Consider the following 15,103-nt stretch of genomic DNA (forward strand, 5'->3'; position numbering starts at 1 on the left):
ATCAACCCACACAACTGTCAAGCACCAAAGTAAACCATGTCCCAGGGACTCCACCACCTTCCCCTGAGGCTCCTTGAGTGCTGGGGGCCGGGGGTGGGGGGTGAGGTGGGAGGGGGCAAGCAGTGCCTCTGTCCCAGGCCCCTCGATGTCCAGAAAAAGTATAGGTTCTAACTCAGTCCTTGGTCTGTTCCAGGTACCGGAATTGTGTTTACACTTACAGGATTCTGCCCAATGAAGACGATAAATTCACTGTTCAGGTGAGTCTTTTAGAAACCTCGAAACGTGACCTTGACTGCAACCTATACCGGCAGCAAAAGAGGAAGGAGGGAAGAAACCGGGTGTCCCGGGCAGCCTAGACGTGGGGCTTGTCTGAGCCTGTCTTTCTCCTAGAGGACCCTGGCTGGGGTTGCTCAGCGGGCAGACCATGATCCTGCAAAGGGACCTGCTCCAGGGCGTGATGGAGCAGGCGCCACAGCCACTGTCTGTGTTCATGGGTGTGAAGGGGAAATAAAGGGAAGAAGGATGCTCAGATGCAAAGGAAAAGTGACTATGGTCGTTGATTCTTTTCTTCGATGTGTTCAAATGCATGAGAGTAAGTGGACCGTGAAGGAGAGAAGAGAGGGAGCTTGCAGGACAGCAGACCGTAGGTTTTGAGGGGCTAGAAGATCACCCTAAGGATGAGCAGGAAATAATACCTTTGAATTCATAGAGACCTGTTCTGTCAAAGGCATCATGACATCTGATTTCCCCATGGAAAGTCCGAACACATAAAACCCTGATTATAAAGGTTAAAGAGGGAGTTCCCTGGCGGTCCAGTGGTTGGGACTTGGCCCTTTCATTGCTGCGAACCCGGGTTCCATACTTGGTCAAGGAACTAAAGATCCTGAAAGCACAAGCTGTGCAACTTGGCCAAAAAAAAAAAACCAGAGAGAGAGAGAAGGAAGAAAAAGGTTACAGAAGGACATACCAAGTGTGCCAAGTCCAGGAAAACCACCCTGCATGTGGTTTGTGTGCCAAGCCCCACGGGTGTTGCGTCATCACAATGCATGACAACAGAGATGCAGAGGCCAGGGGAGCTCTTTTTACCTGGATGCCCCGAGACAGCAGTGGGGTGGGCCGAATAAAGAAGACCATGCTCTCGCTGGTGGGGGCAGAGGAGAGACACTCAGCTCTCCAGCCCCTGGGGAGGGGCACCACCAGGTGGGGTGCCCCACCTGTATGCCGAGCAGAGTGGCCAGGATACACGAGGGTCGGGACACTACATCATGAAGGAGCCATGACAGGACCAGGGGGGTTAGTTGAAAAGAAAGTAAAAGTGGAAGGGGTGAGGTGGCGTGCAATCATTGATTCCGGAGATAAATGGAATGATGCATTTTGTACAGAACTAGGATGCAACAGGCTTCCCTGGTGGCTCAGACGGTAAAGAATCTGCCTGCAATGCAGGAAATCTGGGTTCAATCCCTGGGTCGGGAAGATCCCCTGGAGAAGGGCATGGCAACCCGCTCCAGTATTCTTGTCTGGAGAATCCCCATGGACAGAAGAGCCTGGTGGGCTACAGTCCATGGGATTGCACAGAGTCGGACACTGCTGAAGCGACTCAACACACACTCAGGAGGCAGTGGGACAGACAACTGGACAATAGGCAGGTCCCTGGGGTACATGGGGCTGCAAAGAATCGGACATAACTGAGTGCACTCTCATGGACACACACGCAGGTCAGGCTGAGTGTAGCTTCTGGCTTCTTGGTCCTTTCCCACAAGTGCATCTGCAGTGGTATCTAAAGAACGCCCGTTTGAATGTTTTTGGATGGTCTGGGACACCCCCATGTCTCAGCCTTGCCACTAGGAATACATGTTGGTACCCCAATACTAGATGATCTTTTCAAGACTTGGCAGCCACCCACCACTGGGATGGTGGTCTTCTTGTGGGCTCCTCACCTGTCAGGGACAAGACTGCCCAAGGGGAGGCCTGCCTGGGGAGCCAGTGGGGCTCAATGGCCTTGAATTTTCCCCAAGCCTAGGACTGTGTGAACTTTCCCACAGAGGTTGGTGTCCTTGATTGGTGGTTTGCTGAAAGGAGTTTAAACTCTCAAGTTAAAAGTTAGTCGGGGCTTTTGATCTTTTTTCCCCTTGTGGTTTCTTTTATTCCTTCAAAGGGAAGAAGACTTTAAGTATGACTAGGTCGTAAGCTGGAAAAGGCCAGACTGCGGCTTCTTGTACAGAGTTTGCACTCACGGCTTTAACCGTCTTAAGCTGCACCCAGGTCTGGACCCTCTCGCCATCACTCCTTGCTGCCGTGACATCGCGTTTTCCAGGGAACGGCTGCCAGTCCTGCAGCAGCTTCCGAACCTGGGGCCTCACCAGGCTTTGGGGGTCGAAAAGAACAGAGAATCAGTTTGGCTAACGTGTGCAAGGAGTGTGGGCAGCCCTGGGGGAGATGCACAGCGCAAGGAGGGAGAAGGCTGGGCCTGGACCAGAAGGGCTTGGGGCCCTGCAGTCCAGGCGCTACCTGCCACGACTCAGCCCCTCTTGGGGGGTCTGCCCTGCTCCCACCAACAGGCTCACTACTGAGTTGCCAGTCCTAAGAGGGAAACTGATTGGCTTGGCCATCAACGGCTTTCTCTGCAAGGGGCCCCTTTCTTAGCCCCTCTTGGTGAGTCTGCCCTGCTCCCACCAACAGTCTCATTACTGAGTTGCCAGTTCTGAGAGGGAACCTGGTTGGCTCGGCCATCAACAGCTTTCTCTGCAATCCTCTGTCTTGGAGCAGGGGCTCACCCATGGCTCGGACAACGGGTAGAGTTGTGGGGATGAGGCATCATTACCTGAGGCCTACACTCAGCCAGGCAGATCTCAGAAAAACCAGGCCCTCTGGACGCATCTTTCCCCAACCCGGGCACTGGGCCTGGGACCTCCTTGGTGACCAGTAACCAGGGTATGGGGAGCTGGGAGTGCCGAGGCAGCCTGGGCCATTTGCACTCCTAAGGATAGGCCTTCCTGCAAAAACAGAACAGCGCTCAAGACGATCCGAGCAGCTGTGCACGAGGAGCTGGTTAAACCACGCGCACCGTCAGGCCGAGTCCTGGGGTTGTCGGAGCTTCAGTACTTACTGATCAGGGCTTATTTTAACTCCAGTTCCTCTTTTCATGTTGAGGCAAAAACCTCATATTCTTTTCTGAGCTTAGCCACAGTTTCTAAATAACTCATTCCTTACACCTGAGTCTGTTGGGTGCCCCCAGAATAGAAGCCTCCCCAAATAAGATCTGGCCTGAAACATTGCCAAGTGAAGCAGCAAAGACTTTCATCTTAGTCTAATCGCCTTAGCTCTTCTCACCCGGGGCTTCCCGCTTCTTGTCAAAACCAAAGGAGCCACTCTGTCTCTGTTGCTTGCCAACCTCGTGAAGTCAGTTGAGTGATGGTCCCCAGATGGCTCAGGTGAAGGAGCGAGCCTGACCCTTGGGGACTCTACTCTCACTCCACCGTCCCCAGATTTACGAAACATCAGAGATGGGTGGGAAGCGTGTAAGCCGTAACTTCATTCAACCCTTGTGCTTTAAAGCATGGATGTCGCTGAGCCCCGAAGAAGTGGGGCATCATGCCCAGGCTCCAGACCTGCCTGGCTAAGCCTTCTATTTTTCGATCCCAGAAAGTGTGTCCAAACCCAGCTGGGCGTTGAACGCCTTAGAGAAGGATGGATTCTGTCCCAGGAAGGAGGACAGGGAGGCAGGGAGATGGAACCTCTCAGAGGGAGACGCTACTTTTCCTTCCATGGTTGTAGATAATAAATGATCAGAGATGACATTTGGCCTTTGCAGTAAGTCAGTTGAGGCACCTGGAAGGCAAGCCAACCACCCAGTTCTCAGCTGGGTCAAGTCAAGCTTGTGCCAGCTGTGTGGTCTCGGGCGTGGGTGTGACTCTGTTGTAAAGTGGGGCTCAAAATCAGGCCTCCCAGACTGCAGGTAAAATATGCAACCAGGGGCAGTGGTCAGTGGCGGGGTTAGCGGGGAGGTGTGCAGGAGGGGGAGCCGCCGGCCTGGCTTTATTTATTTGTCTCTTTATTTATTTATTTGTTTATTGATTCTCTTTGTTTTTTTTTTTTGGCGGATTCATATCAATGTATGGCAGAACCAATACAATATCATAAAGTGGAAAAAAAAAAAAATCCGTCATGCCTTTAAAGTCTTGATTTGCTTTGAGAGAAACAGACCTCGAACAAGATGAGGACACCTGTGAACCAGGCTAAGTCAGTTCTACCTCGAGCTAGGATGAAGGAGGAGGGAAGAAGGGCAGGAAATGGGATGGAGAGAGGAGAAAGGGAGAGAGAGAAAGAAGGAACAGTGAAGGAGGAGAGAGGGAAACAGGGAAAGAAAGAGAAGAGGGAGGAAGGTACGTCCCTGCTGGTGCAGTGGTTAGGACTCTGCTTCCAATGGAGGGGTCGTGGGTTCGATCCCTGGCTAGGGACAAGGGTCCCAGATGCTTGCCCAAAAAGGAAAAGAAAACAAAAAATAAATAAGGAGGAGGAAGAAAAAGTGAAAGAAGAAAGAGGGAGGGGTTGAAATGAGTGGTGGGGGCAGTTCTGATAGAAAAAAAAAAGAGGGAAACAGGGAGGCACAGAGACACCGTAGAGGGGGAGGGGAAGGGAGAGGAAGGGAGTTCTAGAAGGTTCTAGGCGGTGCTCAGGGGTGGTGGGAAGGAGGCCAGTTTGTGCCGATCAGGCACCCTCAGCTCGGCTCCTCGGGCTGAGGGTTTCCGCAGTGTCCCCAGCAGCTCAGATATTTAAGCTGTCATTCAACAGCTGCCCTTGAGCCTGAGAACCTTCCAGACTGGAGGTGGAGCTGCTGGTGCTGGGGGTGGGCAGGACTCTGAGGGCCGGCCCCTCAGCCCTGTTTCCCACACTGAGAGTGGATTTCTCGTAAGGCCCTGACTCCCGCCCCGACATGGAAAGGGAAGTGGCCCTCGGAGGAGGAGCGCTGACTCCAGAGTGAGGCCTGGGGTTCCTGAGGCCTTTTGCAATGACCCTCCTCCCGGGGACGTCAAGGCAGGGCGAGCAGTCCTGATGGGTCCGCTGGAACGGCCCTGAGGGGAGGCCCCAAGGCTGGCATGTAAACAGCCCGCTGCCACAGTCCAAGTGCTTGGGGCCTACAGCTCCATCCTGCGACCTTCCCACCCTCGCTGCTTTTCTGACATCCTTCCTACCCAGAAGAATAAAGGAGAAAATAAAAGCCTCCACTGGTCCACCGTCAAGGTGACGTTTGCTGCAAACTTCCTGTCTTTTCTTGTGGTTGAGATTCTGCCCTGGCTGGTGAGTGTCGAAGTCAAGACAGGAACATAGACTCAGATTTTAAGGCAACTTTGGGTGAAGAGGGAATTTGAAACCATCTGCCTCATAGTCTCCAGGTCTTCTTTCCCCATTTAGAAGAAAACCCCGGTGGCTTGAGCCGTTCGGGCGACAGACTCATGACTCAGTTCCTGGTCCCTGACAGTGGCCGTCACGTTGCTCTGGTCAATGTGGCTTTTGAAGAGAGAGAAAAAAACAAAACAACTTTCTAAAAGCTGTTCCGTCACAAGTGTCCGGGAGGGTTGACGGTTGAGCCATTGTTGTTTAGCTCAGGAAGAGGGTGGCAGCTGTTATTGTTCTGAGTGGTCACCAAGTGAAGTAAAAGATTCCGTCTGAGCCGCTGGGCGAAGGATGTGGCTCGAACACAGACTTCCTGACGTTGCACAAGAGGAGCAGAAGATGCATGGGCGACAGAAGCCACGCCTGCGGGGCCGCCTTGCAGGACTCGGCGGCCGTGTGGTCCACAGCGGGGCCCCCGGTAGGCTCCACGGCAACCAGGCAGTCCCTCTAGGCTGTGACAGCCACATTCTAGAAGCCTGCATTTTCATGTAATTTTATTTCATTTTAGTGTAATCTGCTGTAGAACAAGGACAGGTCTGTTTCCCAAGCTTCTGGGTATCTCAAAACATTTTCCAGTTGCCATCAGATCCAAAAGGAAATCTGATGAAGATGAAATTCTTGGGGACCAAATTTCCCCTCAAAATTCTACAGAGGCGGTGTTCTACTGTCTTCAGAAACTTAGTATGCCTGACTTCCCTGGTAGTGGTTAAGACTCCATATTTCCAAGGCAGGGTACGCGGTTTTGATCCCCAGTCAGGGAACTAAGATCCCACATGCAGCATGATGTGGCCAAAAATTAAAAGAAAAAAAAGTTTTAAAGACACTTAGTATACACAATGTATTAAAATACAATAATCCAAGGCCAAGCTGGTACCAGTCCCATTACAGGGAACCAGTATTTTTCGTTTTCTGCTTTGAAGCTGGTGGGAATTCTTTACCACCCTTGTCATTTTCCTCGCATCAATAGTTCCTGGAATGTATTCAGCCTGTTCACTTTGCAAAACCTGGGTCTTTCTTTGTCTCAGAAGACTTTTCTTCTGTTTGATCTTTAGTAAGTGTTGACTCCAGGTCTTCTGGTTTCTGTCTGCCCTCTCTACCTCCAAATGACTGTCTCTACCCTTTCCCCCTCCCCGCTCTGGCCATCTTGTCACTGCTTCTCATGCTTTAAGCCTCCCGGTCCACCTTGCCTCAGGTGGACCGTTTCTTCTTTGTTGCCCAAAGCAGAGCCCACACGGGGGCCGACACCAGCTGTGGTTGGTGGGTCTAAGCGCAGGAATATTGTTGTTGTTGTTCAGTCGCTCATCATGTCCAACTCTTTGCGACCCCATGGACTGCGGCACTCCAGGCTTCCCTGTCCTCCACCATCTCCTGGAGCTTGCTCAAACTCATGTCCATTGAGTAGTTGATGTCATTCAACCATCTCGTCCTCTGTCATCCGCTTCTGCTTCTGCCTTCAACCTTTCTTTTCCTAGGGTCTTTTCTAATGAGTCAGTTCTTTGCATCAGGTGGCCAAAGTATTGGAGCTTCAGCTTCTGCATCAGTGCTTCCAATGAGTATTCAGGACTATTGTAATGTAATGTAATTGCTAGGAATATGATGCAATAGTAATCAATGAGATGTGATGGGAAATGTTCCACAAGGCCTCTGGTAAAGGTTCATTTGTCTTAGAAGAAGACACAGGATGAAAAGATCTGTTTTCTAAGTTTGGATGCTGTTGTAGGATGTGATTGCTGGAGTTGCTGCTGCCATCTTGAAACCAAGAGGGGCAGTCACTGGAAAGTGAGGCCAGGATGCAGAGGACAGACAGAAAGATGAAATGAACCTGGGTCCTCAGTGATGCCATTGAATTAACTGAGCAGGATTAAGCAGCCTGGTTATTGCCTGGCCTCTGGACTTCCTGTTTGTGAGATAGTTAATTCCTTTTCGTTCAACTACAGCAGTTAAATTGGGTTTTCTGTTATGTGCAGCTAAAAGTACCTCAATATGCAAACATTTGGACTATTCTGGGGGAATTTCAAAGGAGAAAAAGAGACCTTTCAGTTCAGCATCAGGTTCCACTGCACCAGAAGCTCACAAACCATGGTCTGACATGTGTATCCCCGCTGACGTGTGTCTCCTGTTTTCAGTGAGGCCTGTGCCATGTTGCTAGGACCACTCCCGCCCACCCAGATACTCGTGCTGCTTGTCTCCATGCCCCACATCCTGGGGGGTTTGACATCCCTTTCTCCAACTCTAACCAGAAGAAGCACAGAAACCAATCCAATCAGTACTTCAGCAATTACTTGCTTCTTGCAGAATGGTTTAGTGTCTTCTGTAACTTCACTGTCAAGATCAGATTCTGGGTCTAACCTTAGTACATGTAAGAGGCTCCTTAGAGCTATCCAACAGAAAAGAGTCTTTCCTCTAAGAAAATAGCTGCTGATTACTCCATTGAAAGATCCACCTGCCTTCTGCCCCCCACCTATGGCTCTCAAACCCCTTACCCTGCTTTATCTTCTTCATGGCACTTGTGAGTACCTAACTTTATATACTTATTGCTTGATTTATTCATTATTTCTCTTAGAGCTGTTCCTGGCATATAGTGGGCATTCAATAGATATTTGTAGTTGCTAAGTCATGTCTGACTCTTTTGCAACCCCATGGACCAGGCTCGTCTGTCCATGGGATTTCCCAGGCAAGAATACCATTTGCCATTTTCTCCAGGGAATCTTCTTGACCCAGGGATTGAACCCGCATCTTCTGCATTGCTGGCAGATTCTTCATAGCTGAGCCACTGGGGGAGACCCCAGTAGGTATTTACTGAATGAATTAATTCTGCTGCCACCCTTAAACATATAGAAACGTAGAAAGCCTATGTGTTTCATTTAAAATTAGGGCTTGCTTTGCCCTCGCTGCTCTTGTCATTCTTAACTGGGCCCACACTGTCCACTTTATCTACTGACTTGGCACTGATTTTTCATGCCTTGGTCGATTGCCTCTGCATCCTGGGCAGGTTCTCTGTTCCAGTGGGGCCCCCCGGCTGGAAGGTGAGCGCCAGATTAAATCTCAAGCTGCCACCATGTCTACTGGCTTTTGCTTTCCCAACCACAGAAAGTTGGCCCCAGCTATGGAACCAGCTGTGAGTTGTGTAGCATTTGAGCCATTAACCTTCTTGAATGAGGTTCAAGATGACCCTGTTCTTAAGCTGAGTGGTCATGTTCCAGAATGACTTAGCTGAGACTCCACACAGCCATTCATTCATCCACTCATTCATTCAACACATATTAGTTGAGCACAAGAAGGCCAACAGTCAGCCTCACAGAGTCAGTCTCTGCCTGCACAGAACATTCAGTCTAGAGACCCAGGACTTAGCAAGATGACACCCTGAACCCCAGGTGTGTAGAGCTTAAAGTAGAGGTGTTTTGGGAACCTTCTACAGCAAAAGGAGCTCCCCTTAAATTGGAGGAAGCAAATGGCCCAGCCAATCCTTCCCCCAAATCACCTCCCTCTGTTCTATGTTCCCCTGGCACTTGCCGTCTTCCCACTACCATGCCCTTGCCATGTGGGGTGGTACTCAGCCCTGTGGCAGTCTCCCACAGGGGACAATGGGTGCCTCGGGAACAGAGAGGGTCTCGTTCATCTCTGTGTCTGTCGTGGAGCCCAGCCCAGGGCAGTCTTCCTGACCACTGGCCAAACAAAAGGCCCAGCTGCACCTGGCTTGAAAGACAGTGCCCCAATTTCCCTCTCGGTGCTCAAGAAAACTTTTGAGGTTAACCTTAACTCCCTCGCCTGGTTCTTAGCAGAGATGTGCCCCATTTTTAGCAACCCCAAGAAATCAAAATTTCTCACTCCCCTCAATATTAATTAGTAGGTTATCGCGTAGTCATTTTCTACAAAGGGATTTACCAGAAGAGGTTAAGTAGGAAGTTTCCAAAGTCCCTTCATTTCTTCTGCTCCTGACTGTCCAAGTAAAGAAATTCCAGGAGGCTGATGGTGATCAGAGTGTCCCCCTGCCTTTCGATAATATTTGTGTTGCCTCATGATTTGGGGGGAAAGTTCTAAAGTCTTGGAGACATGAGTTTCCCCAAATCCAATGACTGGCAAATGAGGCCTTAGCACCTCATATTGGGATAAGGAAAAGACACAGTACCAGTCCTTAAAGAGGGAGCCCAGGCATTTAAACGAACAGATCTAAAGGTTACTCAGAAGTCTGCAAGAAAGGCCAGTGGCTGCTCTGGAAAGCAGACAATAAAATGACTGTCTCTCCTGGAAAGGCATTGAGAGGATAGCCAATCCTATCAAAGCTCTTCCCTGCCCCAGGATCTTCGTACTTATCCTGGCTTCTGCCTCAGACTCTGTCCCCTGACGTCACCACATAGCCAACTGCCCCGATGTCACTCCCAGGTCTCCTCATCTAAAGGCATGCCCTCATTATTTTGTTCTTCTTTATAACCCCTATCATTGTCTGCAACGAGATTAGTTCCTATTGTCGCTGTAACAAATTACCATAAATGTAGTGGTTTAAAAACATTACAGATGATGATCTTACAGTTCTGAGGGTTGGAAGTCTGAAATGAGTCTCACTGGGCTACAGTCAAGGAGTAGGCAGGGCTGTGATCCTTGGCTCATGGCCCATTTCTCCATTGTCAAAGCCAGGGATGGCCAATCACGCTTTGTCTGGGTCTGACTCTCCAACCTCCCTGTTTACCTTATGAAGACCCTTGGGATTGGATTGGGCCACCTAAATAATTCAAGATAACCTTGCATCTTAATTCCCCAACACCATGTAATAAAACACTATCAGCGGTTCCAGGCAGCACTGAGACGTGGGCATCTTTGAGGCGCTGTGGCTCTAGCTCCCTCAGTGACAGTCTTTGTGATTTATTGACCCACTCGCCTCTCATCTGTCTCCACCGTAAGGATGGAAGACTCAGGGGAGATAAGACCTTGTCTGTCTGGCTCACACTGGTATCTATAACCTCTAGGAGAGTGCCTGGCACAGATTAGGGCTCAGTAGTGTTAGTCACTCAGTGGTGTCTGGCTCTTTACGACCTCATGGGCTGCAGCCCGCCAGGCTCCTCTGTCCATGGAATTCTCCAGGCCATAATACTGGAGTGGGTAGCCATTCCCTTCTCCAGAGGATCTGCCCAGCCCAGGGATGGAACCTGGGTCTCCTGCATTGCAGGCAGATTCTTTACCATCTGAGCCTCCTAAGTATTTGCTAAAAGCTTGAACAAGGCATAAATATATGAGTGAGAGAGGAATGTCTTCCATTTCTTCACCTGTAAAAGGAAGGGCGTGGACTAGAGACCTCCAAATGCCTGCAAGCTCAGGGTTCTACAATTTCTCCTATAACAAGAACATCCACAGAGAGGAGCAGGGAGTGACGGGGGCCGCTGTTTCATAATCTGCTCTGCCTACACGCAGAGGTGCACTGGGCACACCAGGACGGGTCTGGAAAGAACTAAAGGCAGCGGGGGAGTTTGGGGGCGGGCTGCAGAGTTAATCAGGAGCTGCCCCAGGCTTCATCTGCCCCGAGGCAGCTCCTCTGCAAGCTGACTCCCAGGCTAAGGACGCAGAGCTTATCTGCCAGCTGTCATTTCTGTCTCCTTCAGAGTACCTCGAGAGTTTCACACAAAGAAAAGCAAGCTGGAAAGGAGAGCAACTCGGGGATATGTAATTAAGGTTAAAAATATCCCTCTGAAGCTCCTGGCAATGGGGAAACGGGTGATGCGCCTGTACCCAGGACCACTGGGACCATGACGGCTTTTGAAAGATAATGATTAGTCCATGTTCTTCGTGTATCGATGAGCTTGTACAGCTATAATTACAGCTGTATCCAAGCAGTGCCAAGAGATGAATGGCTCAGTTCTTGGAGGAGGGGAGTTTAAACCGGGCAGTCTCTTAAATACAAGACCTTTGCTGGGGGTGAGAGAAAAGGGGAAATGGAAACAGTGAAGAAGATGAGTTTCCTGCACCGTGTGTGTCAGAGGGAAATGGCTATTTTGAAGGTGAACTTTGCATACTGGAGGAGGGCTCAGACACCCATGGTGCCCCTTCTTTCCCCATTGCCCACCCCCTCCTCCATCTTGAGATGGACTGAGCCAATCACAGAGCCCCAGGCCTGGGACAGTCTCTGGCCCCCAGATGGCCCAGGACACATCCCCACTGCAGACCCAGCTCTCTGCACCCTTGAGCCCCACCCCATGCTTTGCACCTCAAAGTGTTTATTCCTGCTGGTATGGGTGAACAGATTTGGACCCCATGACGAAAATGTTTACACAGCAAGAAGCAGAAAAATAAATAAAGCGGCATGTCCTGAAAGAAATGGAGATATACGTAGATTTCCAATGTGAATGCAGCTTGAAGTCTAGGTGGTTTTCGCCCAGCCAGGCAGGAACCACAAAATTACTCTGTGGACTAAGTCTTCTTTTTTCTGTATTAAGGATTCCTGCAGATCAACATTTGTTGCCTCTGCTTTTTCTTAGGAAAGTCACAAGAAGGGTAAGGAAGTTCAAACTGAAATATGAAACAGAAATAAAATCCCCTGACGTCGAAACATGGCCTTGCTTCTTCTGGGAAACTGTCACTGTAAATGAATTTCTCTGAAATTTAACTTTAGAAACTGTAATATATTTGGTATCTCAAAAATAGTCATAAGGACCTTATGTGAAGTGCTTTGAGCACTCACTGAGGCAAGCTTTAAATGTCAACGGTCCTATGATATTTGGGGGAGAAAAATTTTGCAAAAATTTGGCAATAAGAGTATCATGGTCAGCTAGAGTGAATGGTACACAATTTTAAGTGTGCTGTGAGTCTTAAAATGAAGGTAATCAAAAGATACAAACCTCCAGTTATAAGACAAGTAAGGGGACTTCCCTAGTGGCCCAGTGGTTAAGAATCTGCCTTCCAGTGCAGGGGATGACGGTTCAGTCCCTGGTTGGGGTCTAAGATCCCACATGCTGTGGGGAAGCAAAGACCTGAGCCACAACACAGGGCCAGTGCAGTCAAAAAAAAGATACGTAAGTCCTGTGGATGCAGTGTACACCATGGCGACTACAGTTAATAACTGTGTATTTGAAAGTCACTGAGACAGTGTATCTTAAAATAATGAATTGTATGTTTGAAAGTCACTAAGAGAGTATATCTTAAAAGTTCATACGGTAAGAAAAGAAAATGTAACTTATGTGCAGCAATAGACGTTACCCTGACATATCGTGACAATCATTTTCCAATATATACAATTGTGTACACCTGAAGGCGATGGCACCCCACTCCAGTACTCTAGCCTGGAAAACCCCATGGACAGAGGAGCCTGGCGGGCTACAGTCCATGGGGTTGCGAAGAGTCGGACACCACTGAGCAACTTCACTTTCACTTTCCACTTTCATGCATTGGAGAAGGAAATGGCAACCCACTCCAGTGTTCTTGCCTAGAGAATCCCAGGGACGGGGAGCCTGTTGGGCTGCCGTCTATGGGGTCACACAGAGTCTATGAAGCTACTTAGCAGTAGCAGCAGCAGAAGCTAATATAATATTATGTGGCAATCATGTCTCAATTTTTTTTAGGTAAAGAAAGTTATTGGGAGTGTTGCCTAGGAACAGAGAGTAATAATAACAGTAATAATAGCCACATTGCTTAGAGTCCTCATGCCATCCAGAGCTCCCTCCTACTGTGCCCTCCTCTCAGGGCGATTTCGGGCCACACATCCTTTGGCTGCTGAATCTGTTCTCACTCATGCCTCCTGGTGCCCTTCTTTTGCCTCCCACCCTATTAGCTCTGAGCCACTCCCTGGGGTCTGAGAACCAGACATTGTTCCTCAGCCCCGTAGAGCCCAGGAGATTCTCTAGAACTGGGTAATATGGCAGCCACTGGCCTCATGTGGCCAATGAGCACGTGAAATGTGGCTGGTCCAAATTCAGATGGACAAAATGTGAAGTATACACCAGATCTCAAATACTTAAAAAAAAATATGTAATACATCTCATAGTAATTTTGCCCATCAACATCCTAATATTTGGGATGTAGTGGATTAAATAAAATCTAATCATCAAATTAGTTTCACCTGATCTTTTAAAATTATTTTTAATAAGGCCACAAGAAAATTTGAAATCACATATAAGGCTCACTTTTTTTTTTTTTTATTAGCTAGCAATTGCTCTAGAACCTTTCTACTCAAAGTGTGGTCCTCAGACTAGCAACAACTGTTGATCATCCTAGAGCATGTCAGAAACGCAGAGAATCAGGCCCAGACACACTGGTTCAGAATCAGCATTTAAGCAAGATCCTCAAGTGATTTGTGAAGATCAGTGTTAAAGTCTGAACACCATGTTCAGGTGGGGGAGATGGCAGTAAGTGTCTCATGGGAAGAGAAAGAACGCACACCAGGGCTAATGCCTTGGAGGGCAAGTTGTCAACATCCATGAATATCTGTGGCACCTGGTCCACATAAGGAATGACCCTTTCCCCATAGGAATGTGTCCAACAGGTCACGTGGGCAAAGATACACGTACAAGGACATTCACTGCAGCATCACATCAAAACGGGGACCAAGAGGAACCAGAAAACCGCATAACTGTGATGGGCAGGGAACCATTACATGAAGTGAAGTCTGACCAATTGCTCAAAAAGTTAAGGCAGACCTGCGTGTAATAGGTTGGAAAAATCCCCAAAATTTAAAAGAAGAAGGTGCAAGATTATCGTTTGAGAGTTTGGGGTTTTGTTTGCTAAGGGGTAGAATATACACACAGTACTGCACAAACATCAGAGTTGGCAGAAGAGGTATCTGAAAAATGTTAACGAGAATAGGGGTTACCATTTGGGGTTACCAATGAAAAGAGGGCTTCTACTTTGCAATTCATAACTTTCATACTATTTTGATTCTTTTTAACCATGGCCAAGACATAACTTTTATAGTAATACTTTTTAAAACTTTTCACTTCTTGTCTTTATTTTTTTTTAATTTATTACGGGAAACAAGATTGTCCCAGAAATCTTGGGGTATAGGGTTGCTGTCATGTTGGGTCCCAAATAGGACTCCCAGTAGAGAAAACTGGGGGTGAAAAGGTTGAGATCAGGTTGATATGAAGGGTTTGAGCACTCGGCTGGGAGTTTAGAGTCAGTTCTGTAGATAACAGGGTGCCACGGGGGTAGGGAGGTGGTGGTTGCTTGTTTTTGTGGGTTTTTGTACAGATTGAGATGAAATTCACATAACACAAAATTAATCATTTTAACATGAACAATTCCGCAGCACTTAGTACTTTCACAATGTTTTGATAAAAAAAAAAAAAAAAAACCTTTAAAAAAAATTACCTTTTATTCCTCCAACCCCTCTAGGAAAAACATGTGTTGAATTTAAACCACTCAACGCATAAACTGGGTGGTGGGTTAATTTCTTGAAAAATGTGTCGCCATTGTTTTGTAAAACTCTACTAGAGATGACCAGGGACTGAGCCCCCAAGGCAGAGCCCCCAAAGCCCCCCGCTTGTTCTCAGGTAGAGCTCTTCTAGGTCAGGGGCAGGTGGAGAGACCCCGGCATCAAGACCCTTGTCTGAGGATGGCAGGTCTATTCACAACAGTTGCTGCTGTTTTCTTTCTCTCTTTCTTTCTATATATATACTTTTTTTGCTTTCTTTTTCAACTTAAGAGAAACATGAATATATTCTTTTACAAGCGTTCAAACAAAACAGAAGCACAGAGTAGAAAGTGAAAGTCTGCCCCCCCCCTCCCC

General features: G+C 48.4%; 1 protein-coding gene across 1 annotated transcript in view; it reads left to right on the plus strand.

The window, feature by feature from the left end:
• Nucleotides 1-15,103, plus strand: part of INPP5D (inositol polyphosphate-5-phosphatase, 145kDa) — a 141,387-nt gene that overhangs the window by 20,507 nt on the left and 105,777 nt on the right. Inside the window, 1 exon segment of the mRNA XM_010841232.1 lies at nt 194-257. Coding sequence (XP_010839534.1) covers nt 194-257 — 64 coding nt within the window.

The sequence above is a fragment of the Bison bison genome, unplaced genomic scaffold (genome assembly GCF_000754665.1).
Source record: "Bison bison bison isolate TAMUID 2011002044 unplaced genomic scaffold, Bison_UMD1.0 scf7180017864158, whole genome shotgun sequence".
Classification (NCBI taxonomy): Eukaryota; Metazoa; Chordata; class Mammalia; order Artiodactyla; family Bovidae; genus Bison; species Bison bison.